The following is an 18914-nucleotide window of genomic DNA, read 5'->3' as shown; positions in this document are numbered from 1 at the left end:
ATTCATGTTGCATACTTTGCAAGGTTTCCCATAAGCAGAGAGCTAATTCTTGAAGGTAGTACAATTTGATTGAGGTTCACTAATCTATCAGAACAGTTATGATGCTTCTTGTCTTGAATTTGAATCCGGAAAAAGTTTAGTAGCATGAAACTGGAATCTCTTCAGAATAAATCAGTATGTGAATTTGTTATTCATAACTTATATAGCTGATTTCAGGTATTATTAAAGCACGAGTCAAGGGATTTTACAATACCTTTAACCTTATAAATATAAACGTGTGTGTGTATATATATATATATTATAATCTCTGCTTGTTATATTAAGTGTTAGATTTCATTAAAACAGGGACCTTATTTCTAATTTCAATGCATACTTGCATTCTTGAAATTAGTTCAGACATACAACAATAATAAGAAAGAGTTTCAACCTCTGCCTCGTGTGTATCTTTGAGGAATCTTTTGCATAAATTGTATCGGTTGGATGCTAGTGTCCTATTATCATTATCATCGCTTTCGATGGCATGTTTTTTGGATTCTTGCTATGTGCAGGTAGCTTTCATTTCTTTGATTAATTGGAGCAGTCACATACATATTACTTTATACCTTCCATCAAAATGTCTGTTTTTCAGTTCCATTATGATGGCATCTTCTGCTCACCAATGGACATATGATGTCTTTGTGAGTTTCAGAGGTGAAGATATCCGTAAAACATTTATGGATCATCTCTATAGTGATTTCAGAAGGAAAGGAATTTATGCTTTCAAAGATGATGATCAATTAAAGAGAGGTGAACAGATATCATCTGAACTCTATAAAGCCATTGAACAGTCAAGGTTTTTGATAGTCATATTCTCAAACAACTTTGCTTCGTCTACATGGTGTCTAAGGGAGCTTGTGAAGATCCTGAAGTGCAAGGAGATAGAGAAGGACAAATATGAAGTTCGGACACTCTTTTACAACGTCACACCTGCAGTGGTGCGTAATCAAAGCGGTAGCTACAGAGAAGCCTTCATGAAACATGAAGCTTCAAATAGAATAGAGGTTTCTGAATGGAAGGAAGCTCTGAAATTGGCTGCCAACATATCTGGATGGGATCTCCTAGATATGTACAATGGGTAAATCCCTCAACGCATAAGTCTGTATTTTATTCTACTTTATTTTATCTATTAAGTTGATTATATATGTCTCAATATTCCTATTTCCTTTTTTTCCCTTCTAATCTGCTTCTTGCTTTTTACTAGTCTTGGTTCTTGTTTTCATTTCGTTTGCACTTTTGTACAAGTCAGGGGTCTTCATGGAAACAACTGCTCTATCTTTTCGGGTAGAGGACATGCCTACATACATCTCACCACCCTACTTTCGTGTGGGACGTACTCGGTTCATGCCTACATACAAGTGGCAAAGTAGATTTTTTCCTTTGGGGGGGGTGTTAAGGGGTCAAAGCAGGTTCAAAATCAAAACAGGTAATTTTTTATGGGGTGGATTGACGTACCAACACATTTTTGCTCATTTCCTTTTTAATTTAATTGATTATTAATGTATTAATGATTACAAAAAATATATACTAAAATAATAATCTAACTTTATTATAAATAAAGCAATTTAGGGGGTTATAAGCATTTGGATATACTTTGGCGGACTTTCAGCCCATTTGACCTATTTCATTTTCAGTTACATTTTAAATTTTTATCTATTTGATTCATTGGAGATAACATATAACCCAATTGACCCATATTTAGATAAATGGGTCGGAATGGTCACCTGCCCAAGTCAGGTTGGTCATTGATTTGGTAATGACTTGCATGCTAACATACATGTTACATATGTTCCTATTTCATGCCACTTTTTTAGTTCTTTGCGGTAGTAATTATAGCATGTTCGTTGGTTTTGTAGGCATGAACCCAAGTTCATAGAAACAATCTCAAAAGAGATATTTTATAAACTAACAAACGGGCCCTTAGATGCTGGCGAGAACCTGGTTGGATTGTACACCCGTGTAGAGCAAATGGACTTTCTGAGATTTGTGGGATCAAGCAAGGTTCACATAATAGGAATATGTGGCATTGGTGGAATAGGAAAGACAACCATTGCCAAAGCTATCTGTAACCTACTGCATATACATTTTGAAGCCTACAGTTTTTGTGATGACATTAAAGGGGTGGAAAAACGACATGGGTTAGTTCATCTCCAGGAAAAGCTTCTTGAGGACCTTATGAATGTAGGCAATCTTCAGATTCGTAGTGTAAGTCAAGGAATCAGCATAATGAAGAGAAGAATGTGGGTTAAAAAGGTACTTGTTGTACTTGATGACATAGATCATTATGACCAATTTGAAGCTCTAGCTGGAATGCCTTCTTGGTTTGGTCCTGGAAGTATGATTATAGTTACAGGTAGAGATAGACAATTGCTAAGTGCTCACGGGGTCGAAGAAATATATGAAGTTGATCTTTTATTAGATGATGAAGCTCTTGAGCTCTTTAGTCTGTATGCCTTTAGAGATAAACACCAAAAAAAAGAATTCATAGATCTTGCTAACCAGGTAGTTCACTATGTCAAAGGACTTCCTCTTGCTCTTAAAATTTTGGGCAGTTTTCTATTCGGTAAGACTGTAGAGGAATGGGAAAGTGAACTGAAGAAACTCGGCAGGTATCCTAATTCTCAAATACAGCAAGTTCTCCGAATAAGCTACGATGCGCTAGACTTTGATCAAAGAAACATTTTTCTTGACATTTCGTTTTTCTTCAAAGAGGAAAAGAAGGATTACGTTATGAAAGTACTAGATGGCTGTGATTTATTTGCTGCCACTAATATCAGAGTTCTTATTGATAAGTCATTAATATCAGTTCGTGAAGATCGGCTTCAAATGCATGATTTGGTCCAAGAAATGGGTTGGCAAATTGTTAATGAAGAATCTGAAGAGCCCGGGAAGCGAAGCAGATTGCGGTTTCCCAACGATGTACGTGCAGTATTAAACAAGGATAAGGTGAGCATACTTTCCATGTTCTACCTCTTTTTATCCAATTTACTACATACTATAACGGAGTTTTCACTCTAATATCCAGGGAACTGAATCCATTGAAGGCTTAGCCTTGGATGTTTCGAGTTCAGAAGTCAATATTTGTGGTAAAACCTTCACAAAGTTGTATAATCTTCGGCTCCTACAACTTTATATCGGATCCTGGAATAAACTTAGAGACATCAATGGCAAAATACGCCAGAGCAAATTTGGGACAGAGACTAAGGTGAAGGCAACTTCTGGTGGGCTTGAATATTTGTCTAGTGAACTACGTTTGTTTTGTTGGCATGGGTATCCTTTCCAGAACTTACCATCAACGTTCTACCCTGAGAGCCTTGTTGTCCTTGATTTGTCCTATAGTGGTATTAAACAAATTTGGAGCGGATCAAAGGTATACCGGTGACAAGTTTGATACATGTATATAGTGTCATCTTTTTGCAGAAGATTCTTAGTTGTAAGCCATTTTCTTTCATTTTTCACATAGGGTTTCAAAAAGTTGATATCCATGAATCTCAGTCATTGCAATAACTTGATGAAGACACCAGATTTCATGGAAATGCCAAATCTTGAAGAGCTAATTCTCAATGGTTGTGAAAATTTGAATGAAGTCCACCCTTCTATCGGAACTCTCAGGAGTCTCGTTGTCTTGAATTTGGAAAAATGCATAAGCCTTGGGAGTCCTCCAAACTGCTTTGGATTGAAATCTCTTCAAATTCTTAATCTTTCTGGTTGCAAGAAACTGGACAAATTTCCTGATGATATGGGCATTATGAAAGCTTTAGTGGAGCTTCATGCTGATGGGACTCAAATTGAGCAACTCCCTTCTTCTGTATCTTCTCTTGGCAACCTTCAAGTACTTTCACTAGGCCGACGAGAAGAGATCCAAACTAAATCATGGGGTTTGATCCTTTGGCCTTCATTTTCATCAAGAAAGATGCACCATCCACCGAGTGCGGTATTTCATTCTTTATCAAGTTTACGCTTCTTAAGAAATGTTGATGTTAGCCACTGCAACCTAACAGAAGCAAGCGTTGATGGCATTGATTGTTTATCGATGCTTGAAACTCTAAACCTAAGTGGGAATGATTTCACAAGTTTACCCACTTTAAGTCAACTTTTTCGACTTGAAACACTTGGGTTGGTTGGTTGCAAGAACATCCAGGCAATGCCAGAACTTCCACCGAACATTCAATTGATTGAGGCACAGGACTGCACATCTTTGCGGGGATTACCAGAGAAATCAACCATGTATAAAAGTAGCATTCAGTGCTTTGACTTCACTAACTGTGCAAAAATGATTGAGAATCAAACTGTCAAAAGCCTGGTTACCATGTTGCTGCCACATGTCGTCTTCTTCCTCTATAGTATTTTTTTTCTCAATTACTATAACAAAAGTTCAATTCTTCCTATTTCATACCCATTTATTGTGACAATTAATGACGTGGATGCCAAGTTGTCAAGTTATAGAAAAATGCCCCATGAAAAATCATTTGATGCCATGTAGGTTAAAAACCCGTTTACCATGTAAAATGGGTATGAAATAGAAAGAATCGAATGCTTGTTACACTGATTGAGAAAAAATATCCATTGTCACACTAAATAGGAACCAAGGCAAACTTCATTACACTTTGATGCATTATGCCCTGCTGATAATGTATTTGCAATCTTCACTTTATAGGGACGCATTGATCCATATAAAATATTGACTGTATTCCTTCCGGGAAGTAGAATTCCTGGGTGGTTTAGCAATCAAAGTACGGGAGATTGTATAAAAGTGGAGTTACCTCCCGCCTGGTGTTATGAAAATTTCAAGGGAATAGCATTGTGTCTTGTTTTTTCCCCCAGAAATCTCGATGGTCGCAAGAGTAGCTATGGGTCAATTGTATATGGCTTCAAAATTTTTGATGGTACTCCTATTGGTAAAGAGTCTCCAATTCCAGATTCTATATTTCAGTACGAAAACATAGGGATCAAGTCAGACCAGATATTGTTATGCTATCACCAATCTGAACCGAACTGGAAGAAAGCGAAGAATTTCATTTCAGTTTGCTTTCAAGTCTATGGTGCAGACTGTGTTGTGAAAATGTGTGGTGCAAGACTGGTGTGCGAGGAAGATGAACAACAAGAAGTTAGCGGTTCAAGAATGATTCAGTGGCTCTCTCCACCTGCTGAAGATGAGTCTCCGCTTAAGAAGAGACACTTTGTGTAATCATCGTATTTGGCAACCTTAGAAGTGAGTCTTCCTGTTCACCCCCATACCTTACTTTCAAGTTGGATATACTAGGTTCATATGGTTTTGTTTGATTGTTAAATTTATCATAAAGTTTAAGCTGCTTATCGTTTTTGAAATGTCAATCAGGAGAAAGTTGATGGCATAGGTGACAGCATGGTATGATTGCAGCATGGATGGAGATGTCCACAGAAACATTGAAAAGGTGAATCTTTTTCTTATAATTACTAATCCCTTTGTCTCGTTAATTTTGCTGAGAAAGACCATGAAGCTTGTTTCGTAGGTATTTTATTGTCTTCTCCATGATAGTGCATAACAAAAGGGCAAATTATAGCTGCCATCAATTTTATTTTGAAGCTTATTCTTATTCTTGTGGAAAAACATATGCAGTAATTGATATTCTTTTTCCTGATAATACATTCTCTGCCTTCAAAAAAAAGAAGGATAGGTAAGTTTGATGGTATCTTTAGATTTCCCCTATATTATATTGGTGGATATTATAAGTTGCAACAACTAATGCATACTATATAGTTCTTTTTTTGAAGTATATAATATTTATATACGGCAAATAGAACAAATAAACTCACACACCCTCCTCACCTTTGGTGAGGTTTGAACCCTTGACCTCCTAGAAGGCCAAAGACTCACATACCGCTAGGTCAAAGGCCCTTTGGTGCTATATTGTTGGTCATGAATATAATACATACCACAATGAGATGCTTTGATCGAGTCAACAATGTAAAAAGAGTTTGACTTTAGTTTAAAATAGTGGGCAACAGTCCAAATTTTGTGGTTTGAAAATGATCTGGGGTAGCAAAAACATGTGTCCTGACCTCGGTTGGTGAGACTACAAGGTAGAGGTCAACGTTGGGGGGGGACCAAATGATACCCTGAAGGGACATGTTTAAGTGATCTAGGCTACATGATTTAGGAGGAGAGAGGTCTAGGATGACATAACATGTCACATGAAGATCAGATGGTTAAAGTGGAGAGTTGCCACAGAGGTCTTGTGCAACAAGAAAGATCCGATACACTGAAAGGGAAATTCTATAGGTAGCCATAGACCAGTTATGTTGTATGGATCGTAGTGTTGGGCAAGGAGGAAGACACATGAGAGGAAGTTGGAAGTTGGAAGTTGCAGAAATGAGGATGATCACGAAGACCTATCATCAGATCATGTTGGACGATATATCGGACGTTGTCTTTCAGGAGTCGCGCATATCACAGATAAAATGAAAGTCTTTATGCAAATATGCAATAGAAAGGCTTCCTTCCAACTTAACCCTCTGACTCTCAAATACATAATCTATGCTATATTATAAAACATCAAGGTAAAACTTCTGAACTCCAAGAGTATGATATTTATTAAGTACCAAGTGCAAATCACTAATGCATTAAAAGTTAGGTTTGTTGAGAATTTTTGGCTTAAAGCATGTTGCACATAGGTCGAGCAACAAAACTTGTAGTGGGCTTCATGCCTATGAAAGAATCCCAGGCTTTGGTTTCAAATCCCTTCAATCAAGGATACCTAAGTGTTTTATAATTTTTCTTTTTTATTCTCTTCTTATTTAGTATAAAAATGTAAGTTAAATCGTTTTACATCCTGCTAGATTGTATGGGTACCCAACTAGTCTTTACTATACAAATTCATGATTTTGGAACTATGTAATCATGTAGGTGAATGCCAAGCGATTCATAGTTATCTCTCAAAAAGCCTTCATGGTTCATAGATCATTGATCAACAATTGTGCTTAACAAGTTTGAGATGAAATAACCTTTTAGGGTAGCTCAAACTCTAAGATATTAGGCTTATTTCCAATTGGTCACTAATTTGAGTTCCTTGAGGTTTTCCAGGCTTTTAACTTTAGGATCCTATGAGATTAGTCAAGGTACTCACAAGCTTGCCCCGACACCCAAAGGTTTATAAAAAATGTCAATCCCGTTAATTATTCTATCATTGCAGACTCGCATCAACCTTACCTTTGTCTCAAGAGACAAAAATACCAGTTCAAAAGAATGATGATGCCTAAACTRGTCACCTACGTKACATTGAACCRAGCTCGAGCATGGCCTTGATRCACCTRGAAYTGCTCTSTGATGCCCAAWKGAGCCATCAAMAGCCAAACATGAGTCAAAAACTCGCCCCCTTTTCGAAGCTGCTGCTGATGGTGCACCCCTCGGCAGTGAGTAGCAGCGTAAACTAGAATCTCGATCCATACTTGACTCACGACTTTCCACATCCGTTTTCTTCCCATCTTTCTCAAAGTTGATGCGAGTCTGCAACCATAAAACAACACAGCTTTGGATCTATCTCCCTTCACTTGACTGGGCGACAATTTGGTACAATCAACTTCAAGTAACTTTCGGCAGGCATCGACCTTTTCGATAATTCCCTTTTCTTTGAAGAAGCGTGTGGCTTCGGCACAAGTGTCACGACACCGGATCATCCCGATACCTATCGGCAACATATTGGGGTACGTCATGAGAAGATGTAACAGATAGTCAGATATGTGCTTGCTTTCTATACAGACATCCATGAGATCATCCTGATCTTTATCGTCAGGATCCAAGTAATAGCAAAGAGTGGTAGCAATATGCCATATAAGAATGCTTTGATCGAATTCCACTTCTGTGATACTCCATAGAAGCTCGTCGCACTCATTCTTGCGGAGCGAAAAACTACCTTTGTGACTACATAACGCTTTCGGATCGGAGGTAGAATCCATGAACTCGTGAAATTGAGTGTAAATCAGATGTTTTAGATTGTCAGAAACTTTGCTGTAAGTCTTATAACGATGCGTTACTCGATACTTATCAACCCCAAAGAATTTTTCGACTTTCAAGAATCGTGCGGGCTTTTCCTCAAGGGCGAGACTTATTAAGTCTAATTGCGTGATGGTATTGGACCATCGGAGTTTCGTTGGCTGCTTCAAGAACGGGAATATGAGGAAGTCACGAGTGTGTTTGTGTTGACTCAGCCAATGATCGGTCCAGTCGGAGCGCAACATAGTTATAGCTGCAAAGATTTCCATTAGGATCGTGGTTGCAATCAACAGGTAAGTTATGCCAATGTCGATCGGTCTGTAATAGTCAATATCACAAAGAAAACCGAACCCCACGAGTACTGTAACAGCAAGAACAACACTCGTGAATCGAAGTATGAGCCCGGAAAACGTATAGACCACGTTTGCCTTGGTATAAAACAAATCGTATGCGAATCCAAGTTCAATCTCAACAACCTCAAAAGCTTTCCCGGATTTTAGATAGCGGAAGTACGGTCGACTGTTATCTCGATCTTCAAACGTGAGAATGAGATCGACGAAAAGCCGCTTGAATGTTTGGAATTGATTATAAGCTTCAGATATCACCTTACCTCCACCTTCGGGATATGAATGATCATTTGCTGGACGAGGGGCATTATGGTCTTCCTCAATCTCCACAACATACCCTTGAGACGTTTTCCATTGATACTCCTCCACGATTTTGGGATAATTCGGACCCGGGTCAGGTGAACCAAGCATCGAGTCACGAAGATTCTCGGTGTTGGCTAACCGTAGAGCCTGAATACGTTCGTAACACTTGATGACACCGGCTATATAAACCACTATGCTTAGTAACGGGAGCCTAGAACAACCTGCACGACAACAAAATCGTATTTATAAGACGCCAAATGTCTAAATGTCCAAATAGAGTGCTTTAGAAAACATAATTTTATATGACCAATTGTTTTTTTAGACTTTTTTTAGATAATGTTATATAAAAACCTAATAGGCTACATAAACCACTACTCTTAGTAAAGCGAGGTTAGACCAACCTGGCCACGACAACAAGAGGATATAGAGAGCGACCCCTAATTGAAACACGAGTTCCACCAAGTGTCTTAACCAAAGCTCGTTGTCCTCTAACGAGTAGGCGGTAATGCTGTCCGGACCACCAAGGTGAAGAAGGAAAAATGGTGCCCAAAACGACATGAGCTCGCTCGTGTTTAGCTTCCGGTCCTGTGAACTTGAACGAGAATCGGTGCATACATCTAAGGAGGTTCGGGTGATGACACCGAGAGCTGCTAATGCAACGGCATTTGCAAGTAAGTAGGAACACCAGAGAGTGATTCTGATTCGGGTTCTTTGATCATATTTCCGAAGGTTTCCGAGTAGAAATAAGAGGATTTGTGAAGCAACACTAACGAAAACCAGTCCCTGCAGTGCCCATTCGTTCCATGTTTTCTTAACATGCTCTGGTATCATCTGAAATAACACTCTGTGATCTCCAAGGCTAAGCAAACCTATAGCTGGAAAGAAGTTACAAATACAAGACAATGATCAGATGTAAATTCGAGGTCATTGATGTTGCAGTTCCACATCAGTTAGGCACGGACCATCAATCCTGTATATGTTTCATACATACATACATATATATATATATACATGTGATTCACTCGACTTTTTGCTTATAAGAACCTTTTACTGAAGAAAATGCTCTCATCTATTTCAAGAATCATGCTTGACCCTCTTCAAATTCACATGTGATTAGTACATTTTCAAAGGCAAACTGTATTTGATAAGTGATCCCAGGTGTTTAATTAATTGACACAGAATTGAAAGATATCAAGAACAGTTTACCTATGGAAGTCATCTTGAAACCAGATGTTGGTGCTTCTGTTAGATTCTGAAAGGTTATTGTTGGTGGAATCAAGAATGGAACATAAGTGGTATCCTTTGACTCAGAAATAAGTGCAGCAGTTCATCATTTGTAGTTTGAGGGTAAATTTGGAAAAAGAATCTTGAAAGATGCATGGGCCGCCATGAAAGTTTATTGCTGTTTAAGAGACTTACAGTTGACTTGACAGGTTCCCGGAAGTTGCACACTGGAAAAAAGGTGAAACCGGGGACCCTGTGCTGGATTTGGTTGACTGGTAAACATTTCACTTGTAACCTTTTTCTGTAACTATACAATGATAGAAGTAAGTTAACGTTTAGTTCACAGAATAGAATCTGTCGGAATTGGTTGGCTGGAATTTGGAATGAAATATGTCAAAAAAAAAATTAAATTGTCTGTTTGGTTCGTTAAATATAATGATGGTGGTTGGATGGAGGCGAGAGTGGTGCTGACGACAACGGTGGCGGTGGGGGTAGGGGTAGGGATAAAGGTGACAGTGGTAACAGCGGTAACAGCCGTTGTCACCACCATCGCCCCTACCTTAAGTTTAAAATATTTCCAACAGATTCTTTGAAGTAGAGAAACCTGAAAATTTTGGGGATTTTTGACTGATCTGGGTTCCAAAAGATTCTTCGAAACTTTATCTAAAATAGAGAAAGTAAGAGGAGAGGGGTTCTTTTTTTCAACCAATAAGAGTCATTAAGATTAAACTCTTTAGGAAATAAAATAATATTTTATTAAATATATTGAATATTTTGATAATATTATTAGTAATATAATCTCCAAAATACAGAAACTGATGAAGTTTATTCTCTTTTTCTAATTTTTTTTTATTTTCAACTATTTTAAAGAAATTTTAAAGAATCTACGGTAGATATTCCAAGAGTCAAAAGTCTTGTATTAACTTTTCCCAGTTGAGTCAAAGACCTTCCAGTCTAGTGGTAAAGGCTTGGGCATGACATAGTCATGAACCTAAGTTCGAGCCTTGGGAGGGGAGTGTTGGCGACATTTAAGTGGGACCATGTTTAGGCTCCAAAATTACCGGGGATTAGTCGGGCTTTGGCCCGGACACCCTTAAAAAAAAGAAAAAAAACTTTTCCCAGTTGACTTGGAAGTTGCATGAGGGACGGTTCCCAGAAGTTGCATCCCTGGAAAAAAAGGGTTCGTCATCAAGTAGGACTTGTTATGATGCGATGGTCAAGACAGTGTACAAATTTGGTTAATTATATAATTGATTTTTCAAAATTCTAATGGTTTTGTATTGATTATAGTGCAAGTTTTTCAGTATTTTTGCAATATTTTCAAAAAAAAAATTCAAAATTTTCAAGTAATTATATAAGATACATCATATCAATTCCCTTCTAAAGCAAATTGCATGGATCATCTTAACTTCTATTCTCACATAATCATTTGTCCGTATCTATATAGAGGGGCATTCAAATACAACCCCTCTAGATTATACAACTGATGCAACTCATCTATCCATCATCCATTTTTTTTTGTTTTTTTAATTAAAGATAGTTACAACCGATCAAATGGTAACCACTAATGATCAAATGGACGCTCATAATTTGGTTGTGATGGTTGTAGAAATATAAAAAGTTGTATAATAATCCACCTATATATATATAGAGGTTGGTTCAAATATTAACCAAGATTATTGTGTTAACTTTATTAACCAATCTTGGCCATTGATTCTTACAATAAAAGGTTATGATTAATCATGATAAAAAGTTAAATTTTTAAATTTACAATTTCAAAGAACATATGTGAACAAAGGGGAAAATGTATTTAGTTAATTTTCATTTTTATGTAACTCCCATATCATTAATTGGGAGTTACAAAATCAAAAAATCTCATTATTTTTATTAATTTATTTTTGTTAATGTAAAGAACCATATGAACACACACACATATATATGAACTATTGTGTCAAATACGAACAGAAATTAACATGTATATGAACTTGGACTATATATCATTTATGAACACAATATGAATATAATAAGAATAGTTGCTACACGAAAGTAAATAAATAAATAAAACAGGTATGAACACAATATGAACAGTTTGTGAACAATAGTTTCTTTATTATGAACACATTCAGGAGCAAGCCAATGTTGAGATATGCAGCTAGTGTATATATGAACACAATATGAACAGTTTGTGAACAACAGTTCCTTCATTATGAACACATTCAGGAGCAAACCAATGTTGAGATATGCAGCTAGTGTACATATGAACACAATATGAACAGTTTGTRAACAATAGTTCCTTCATTATGAACACATTCAGGAGCAAACCAATGTTGAGATATGCAGCTAGTGTACATATGAACACAATATGAACACTTGTGAACAATTCTTTAACAATTACATATGAATTCGAATTCCGATTGTAGTCGTAGACGATTTTATCATTTTCATTCTCATTGTTGTCGATTTGTTTTCCAATAGGTTTATCTAAATTACTCGGACGATATCGAAATCTTTACAATCGGAAATTCTTTAACAATTACAAAATCAATATCATTATGGATAGAATAAATCGAAATTACAAAACATGAACATGTATAAAAAAATATCAATATTACATAATCATCAATTATTAAGATTTTTAGATTTGTAACTCCCAATTAATGATTTGGGAGTTACATAAATGACAAATTACTTAATTATCCTTGTCATTAATATATGAGTTATATGTGAACCTAAAAAAAGATGGAATATGATTGGTTGAATTTGGTTAAACAAGCTATATATATATATATATATAGAGAGAGAGAGAGAGAGAGAGGGGTTGGTTCAAATAGAAACCAACCATATGGTATAAACTATGTGAACCGATCTTGATCAATCACATTCTTTCTTCACTTTAGGTTCAAATCTAAATTATAAATTAATGATAAGGGTAATTTTGTAATTTAACCTTTTTGTAACCCCCTAATAATTAATTGGGAGTTACAAATCTTAAAAGATACCTCTAATTGATCATGAGATTTTTCTGATTTCTTTATTATTTCATGTTCATGTTCTTCTTTTCAAGTTATGTTCTACATATATTGAAATTGGTTGTCTAAGTGTACAAGATTTTCGTTTCGTCCAAGATACATGGAGAATCCTATTGTAAAAGAATATCAGAATAATGAAAACGATAAATGCTTGCAGTCTATGTTCATATCTGCACACATGCACAACGATATTTGATTTTGAAAATGTTCATATATGTGCATCTCTTGCAATCTATGTTCATATATGTTCACCATATGAACAACTTGTTTTCATTGAAAGACACAATCGTTGTTCACACGAACTCGTGACGATGTCATACGGTATGACATTGAAAAACATCACACCATATAAACATAGTGTTTACATTGTAAGACACAGATGTTGTTCACACGAACATAGGGCCGACATATGAACATATATGAACATATGAACATAGTGTTTACATTGCAAGACACATATGTTGTTCACACGAGCATAGGGCCGACATGTGAACATGAGTTGTGAATATGTTCATAATCGATCGTAGGTTACAAATCGGCTGGAGAATATCGGGTTCACGATGCGTGAGGATTTATTACCAAAATACCCTGTGAACAATTGTTCATAAGCAGCCCAATTAATTTAATGATTAATTGATTATTTTTTAATACTTATTTAATAATGACCGTTTAACCAATTTACTCTTTGAACAATTGTTCATACACATATCAATTAATACATTAATTAAATTATTGTTTATTTAATTTCATTTAATAATAACCGTTTGATGATAAAATGAACGATCAAGATCGGTTCACATAATTTATATTTCTATTTGAACCAGCCCCGCCACTCAAACATCAACCATTATATATAATTAATGGTTGATGTTTGAGTGGCTTCTTTCCCTTGTTTTATTGATTGGCCGCCTTTACTTTTTCTCGCTTTGCTCGTCTTTTAGCCACCAGTGGCATCCATAAAATGTATTTTTATCGTTTTCAAAGCAAATAATTGGATTCCTTATTTTATAATTTTAAATTTGTATCATCTAACACAGATGATCGTACAAGTTCTCAAAGTTATCACAATTTAATAGATTTTTAAATGAGTAAATCCATATAAGAAACAAAATAAATATTTCATCATACGTCCCTTTGCAATCAAAAACATGATTCACGTTATGAGGGTTTCAAACACATCCTTTAATCGATTCGAAGTTTCTCGATCAGTCACAATAATGAAAGGTTGCGTACGTAGAAATTATGATGGTCCCAATGAAAAAAATACAAAAGAATTAAAATATTTGACTATTATTGATTATGACGTTAGCTCGGGTTAGAAGAAAAAAATTGTATTCTTATAGAGTATCTGCAATAACTATACATCTTATAATATTTTTTAAAATAAAGTCTCACATGGATAAAAGGTGAAAATTGTTAGCTTATTGTAAGTCTTAAGCAGTGGGCTACCAATAATTTCCACCATGGTTTTTAAGTTGGATTCGAAGTTATTGGGTCAATCTGTTGCTTTGGGCTTTTAGGGTGTTATAGATGGTATCAAAGCCAATCATTGTACCATCGTGATGGTGAGGCAAACTTCATCGGGTATGATGAGTCCTCGAGAGGGGGTGTTTGTAACATCTTAGACGAATCCCACATTGTCGATGACAAGAAGAAAGATTTTAGGCAGACCTGACGAGGACGTCATGAGTTTAAGTCGGAGAGTTTGTAACAACTCGTCCAACATGAATAAAATGTGAAAATTGTTAGCTCCTTATAAGTTTTAAGTTTTAAAAATTTTCATTAATATTTATAATTTTTGTGGGTATGATTCTTTGGTTTTGTTACTTGTGATGGGCAAAGAGTCTGATTGTAGAAGCACATCCACTAAAGATATCAATTCAATTTTGGCATCTACATAATGTTTTATCAAAGGGATAATTACAAAAATGACCCTTTTGATTTGAAACCTACCACAAAAATGACCCATTTTCCGAAAATTATACAAGATGACCACACATTTCGCATACGATTTCATTTTCACCAACAAAGGAAGATTCAGAGCCAAAACCGTGAAGTTGATCACAGAACATGAGCTATATAAAACTATAAACGTAAAAAAATTATACATTTAGCGACAAAGAATTCTGATGATCTGAAGAGTACAATCAGATCGTTTCAGTTCATCTACTCTTCGTAAAACAAAGACATCATGAACCAACAAGACAAGAGCCAATAAATGGTGTCATATTTTGAGATCCGGTAGTAACAAATACTTGTACTCGATATGGATGACCAACATCTTTCAACTTCATGCTGCTTTTTAAGAAATCAGACAGCTCAGTTGCAGTTATAACAACCATGATTTTTAGACAACGATCGAGGAACAAACGAGAACGATCGAGGAACGGGAGAAAATGGAGGAACGGAAGAAAACAAAAAATTTCATGATTTTTGTTCTCCTTGGGCAATTTTGCAGCTAGAAGATCGATTTTAAGGTGATTGGAGAAGTCTCGTGGCGGGGTTTAGCTTGGAACAAGATTCTTAAGGAGATAAGTTTTTGGGTATTTTGAGATCTAGATCTGAGTTTTGTTGTGAATCTAATATTACGTCTTTTTGGCTTATGTGGTTTACATTGGCCTTAGCCAAGTGTTTTACGAGACCTTTTGGTTTGATTTTAACTCAAAGGAGTTTTGATGACATTTGTCCGGTTTTAATAGTTCAATGTGGAGTTTTAAATGTATAATGCATTTATTGCATAGTTGGATATTACATGATTTGGGTGAGTTTGTCATTCAATTGGGATCATATAATTTTAGACTGTAATGCAATTGATCATAGCCATAGGAGTCATTCTTTATTGGTTTAAATGGGACAGTCGTTCCCGCGTTGTGGCCAATAATAGATATTATGTTGTCGGAGGCTTTGAACTATAAATCACAAGTTGGTTGAACTCTAGCCATCGACTGTATGATGTAATTTCTGCGTTAGTTTTTATGGGATGACTATCCATGTATTATAGTTAGATATATGTACTGGATCATCAGGGCAACTTGGTACGGTCTTATTGGAGCTGGATTCTAGCCATTGGTCACATGATGTAATTTCTAGTGAATGAGTGTACCTAAGATCATTGGTGGCATTGAACTGAATCGCGAATAATTGATCCTATTGGCGACATTGATCCTCAGGATGAGCTCTATAACATGGAACAGTAACCTACTTTTTGATTCCGCCACTAACCATAGAAATCGGGTCTCTCCTGTGTAATTTAAGTAATTTAGCTTTTCTTTTGTGTGATACTTCCACCGAATCACATATCATCTTCAGATAAACAGAAATTTTAGCGTCTGAATCCGACTGTGGATCTGTCTATATAATTTAAGTGGGCTTTGTTGGGCCCATTTGGCCATCGTGAATCGATTTCAGACTAATGGGCTTTAGTTGAGGGTGGGCCTGGCTCTTTTATCGACTCCATAAAATGTTCCATGAAAATTATAAAATATATGTTTTTATATTAATCAATTTTCTCGTTTTTTTTTGAATGGTTTTAAGTATTTTAAATTAAAAAAATTAATAAAACTATCTCATTTTAAATGATTAAAATTCTTAAATTTATACTACTTTATAAACCAGATTTATCAAAAGTCTTAAAAACAATTTTTAATGTTCAAAATACTATACATTTATGCACAAAGTCTTAAAAACAACTCATAATGCATTAAGTACTACTATTTTATGCATTCAGTCTTAAAATATCTTAATATATAATTAAAATAAAACATAGTACAAGTTACCAATTCACATTATTATCTTTTCTTTTCATGTTTTCAAGATACTTTTAACACCTTTCACTCATGTCTTCACCTTCTCATACCTCTGTGTCTTCTCCCCATCTCACAAGGTAATATTCAAATTGATATTTACCATGAGTTATTAAAAGTTCTTTCATTCAATTGCTTTAAAACTTTCGGTCTCGCTCTCGATCTCTTGATTCTTTGCTCTTGGTGTAAATCAAACACATTTGTGGAATCGTTTAAATATGTTGGATTTTAAATATATTGGATTTTAAACTGTCATACAATTTCTTTCATCGATAGACTGTAATTGGAACCGTAACTCTTATTTATTCAAATTGTATTAATATGTAAAGACCAAGTGCAACTTATAACATCGTTAAATATTCTCTAATAAAAACCAATGAAACTTCAAAGTCGTTAAAATTCACGGCTCCCGCCGCATCATGCGGGTACACAACTAGTATTTTTATGAATGGAAAACAGTTAAACTTTTTTTATTTTAAATGATTAAGTCTCTGAATTTTTTTAAGAAATAAACCATTGAACTTTTAAAAATTAATCACCTGCATTCTTTTAACCTAAAAAAAGCTACATGTAACGTACTAGCAATGTTATAAAGTAAAAAAATAAAACGTAAATCAGTTTTATCGTTCTCAAATCCTATGCTATTCAAAGTCTTTGCACACAATGGCATCACTTCTCCTCGCCATTCCTTGCCGCCCAATCGTTATCTTCACTATATATTGTCTGTTGCTACCGTTGGCCCCTGTCATCCATCTTCCTTTTTCAATCTGTTTTTTTTTATTTCGATTCTCTCTCTTTTATAACAATTTAATGGAACACGTATATACATATCAAAAAATATGGAAAATCATAAAACAATAAAAAAGAGTGAGATCAGTGGCAAGGGCCAACATTGGTGATGATTTTTTGGTTAAAAGAATGTAGATAACCAATTTTTAAAAGTTCAATGGTTTATTTATTCAACAAAAAAGTTCATGACCTTAATCATTCAAAATGAGAAAGTTTAATAGATTTTTGTTAAAAACGTTTAAAGGCCTTGATAAAGTCGAAGAAGGAAAAGCATAGATTTGGTAAATGGCAGGGACTAAAAATGTAATTCACTCCTCTCCCTCTTTATAAAGTTTCCCATTTCCTTCCCATCTTTTCTACTCTCCTCCATCAATTATTCTTTCCCCTTCCTTCTCACCACCACCACCACCTCCGCCACCATCGTCGTCGGTATCACCACCATGGCATGCCGCCACCTCCACCACCACCGTCGTCCTTTCCCACCTCCTCCCTCTCTCTCAAAATTGATCCCTAAAGCGAACCATCACGACTTTACAAGATCTCAAAATGGATCCCAATTTTTTAGGTTTATGGTTTTTTATGTTAAGATGAAGATGAAGATGAAGATGCTCATCTTTTTTTCAAATAATATTTATTTTTCCTTTTCTTTTTCTATCTTGATAAATGGGAACAAGGGTGCGGTTATAAATAATTAAAAGGAAATTAAAATAAATAATAATAATAATAATCATACAAATAACAAAAAACACAGATTATCCATGAATCACATCTACAAGAGTTTGTGGGTATAAGGGGCTGTTTGTTTGCCTCTTAATGGTGACATTAAGAGGAAGCCTCTTAATCGGTAAGAGGTAGAGGTTGTTTGGCAAAAAAAAAAATGGAATATCTTAATGGTGACAATTACCTCTTAACCATTTTGCATCTAATGGGTTGCCTAATGGTTCAGAGGCTGTTTTTTCCAGAACTACCCTTCCCCCCCATCTCCTCTCCTTCCAGCCGTCTCCTTCACCGAGTTCACGTCGCCTTCACGTCTCATTCCACAGCTTCGCCGGTTGTCTTCTCCACCGTCTCCATCGCCGGTCGCCTCCACCAGTGATGCAACTAGAATCAACACCGATCGGCAAGGGCGCGACGGTGTTGTGACGACTTCCCCCTCCCATCGCCGGTTCCAGTCGCCGTCTTCCCCCCTCCCATCGTCGATCAGCCATTCGCCGGCCGTCTCCCCCCCCCCACGATAGCCGCTCTCTTCCCCCCCCCCAATCGTTGCTGATGATGATGACGATTGTTCGATAGGAGCCATGCCTGGTTGATATTATCCTTTTCGTACGTGCAATAGATTGTTCGATAGAAGTAGGGTTAGGGTTCTTGAATGAAAGAGCGATCGATGGAGAGATGAAAACAGAAAACGAAG

At 36.0% G+C, this 18914-nt stretch overlaps 2 protein-coding genes across 2 annotated transcripts; one reads left to right on the top strand and one right to left on the bottom strand.

The window, feature by feature from the left end:
* Window positions 1-638: 638 nt before the first annotated feature.
* On the top strand, window positions 639-5224 carry LOC112507210 (TMV resistance protein N-like). The gene is made up of 5 exons (XM_025111680.1): window positions 639-1114; window positions 1893-2982; window positions 3062-3406; window positions 3500-4360; window positions 4694-5224. The coding sequence occupies exons 1-5, from the start codon at window positions 639-641 to the stop codon at window positions 5222-5224; spliced, it is 3303 nt and encodes a 1100-aa protein (XP_024967448.1).
* A 2060-nt stretch (window positions 5225-7284) lies between these two features.
* LOC112507205 lies at window positions 7285-10432 on the bottom strand. The gene is made up of 4 exons (XM_025111667.1): window positions 10355-10432; window positions 10078-10189; window positions 9060-9533; window positions 7285-8879 (listed from the first exon to the last, which is right to left on the bottom strand). Exons 1-4 carry the CDS (start codon window positions 10430-10432, stop codon window positions 7285-7287), a joined length of 2259 nt encoding a protein of 752 aa, XP_024967435.1.
* Between the last annotated feature and the right edge of the window lie 8482 nt (window positions 10433-18914).

Source organism: Cynara cardunculus, assembly GCF_001531365.2.
Source record: "Cynara cardunculus var. scolymus isolate 2C chromosome LG 1, CcrdV1, whole genome shotgun sequence".
Taxonomy (NCBI): domain Eukaryota; kingdom Viridiplantae; phylum Streptophyta; class Magnoliopsida; order Asterales; family Asteraceae; genus Cynara; species Cynara cardunculus.
This window is presented reverse-complemented; position numbering and strand designations above follow the sequence as displayed.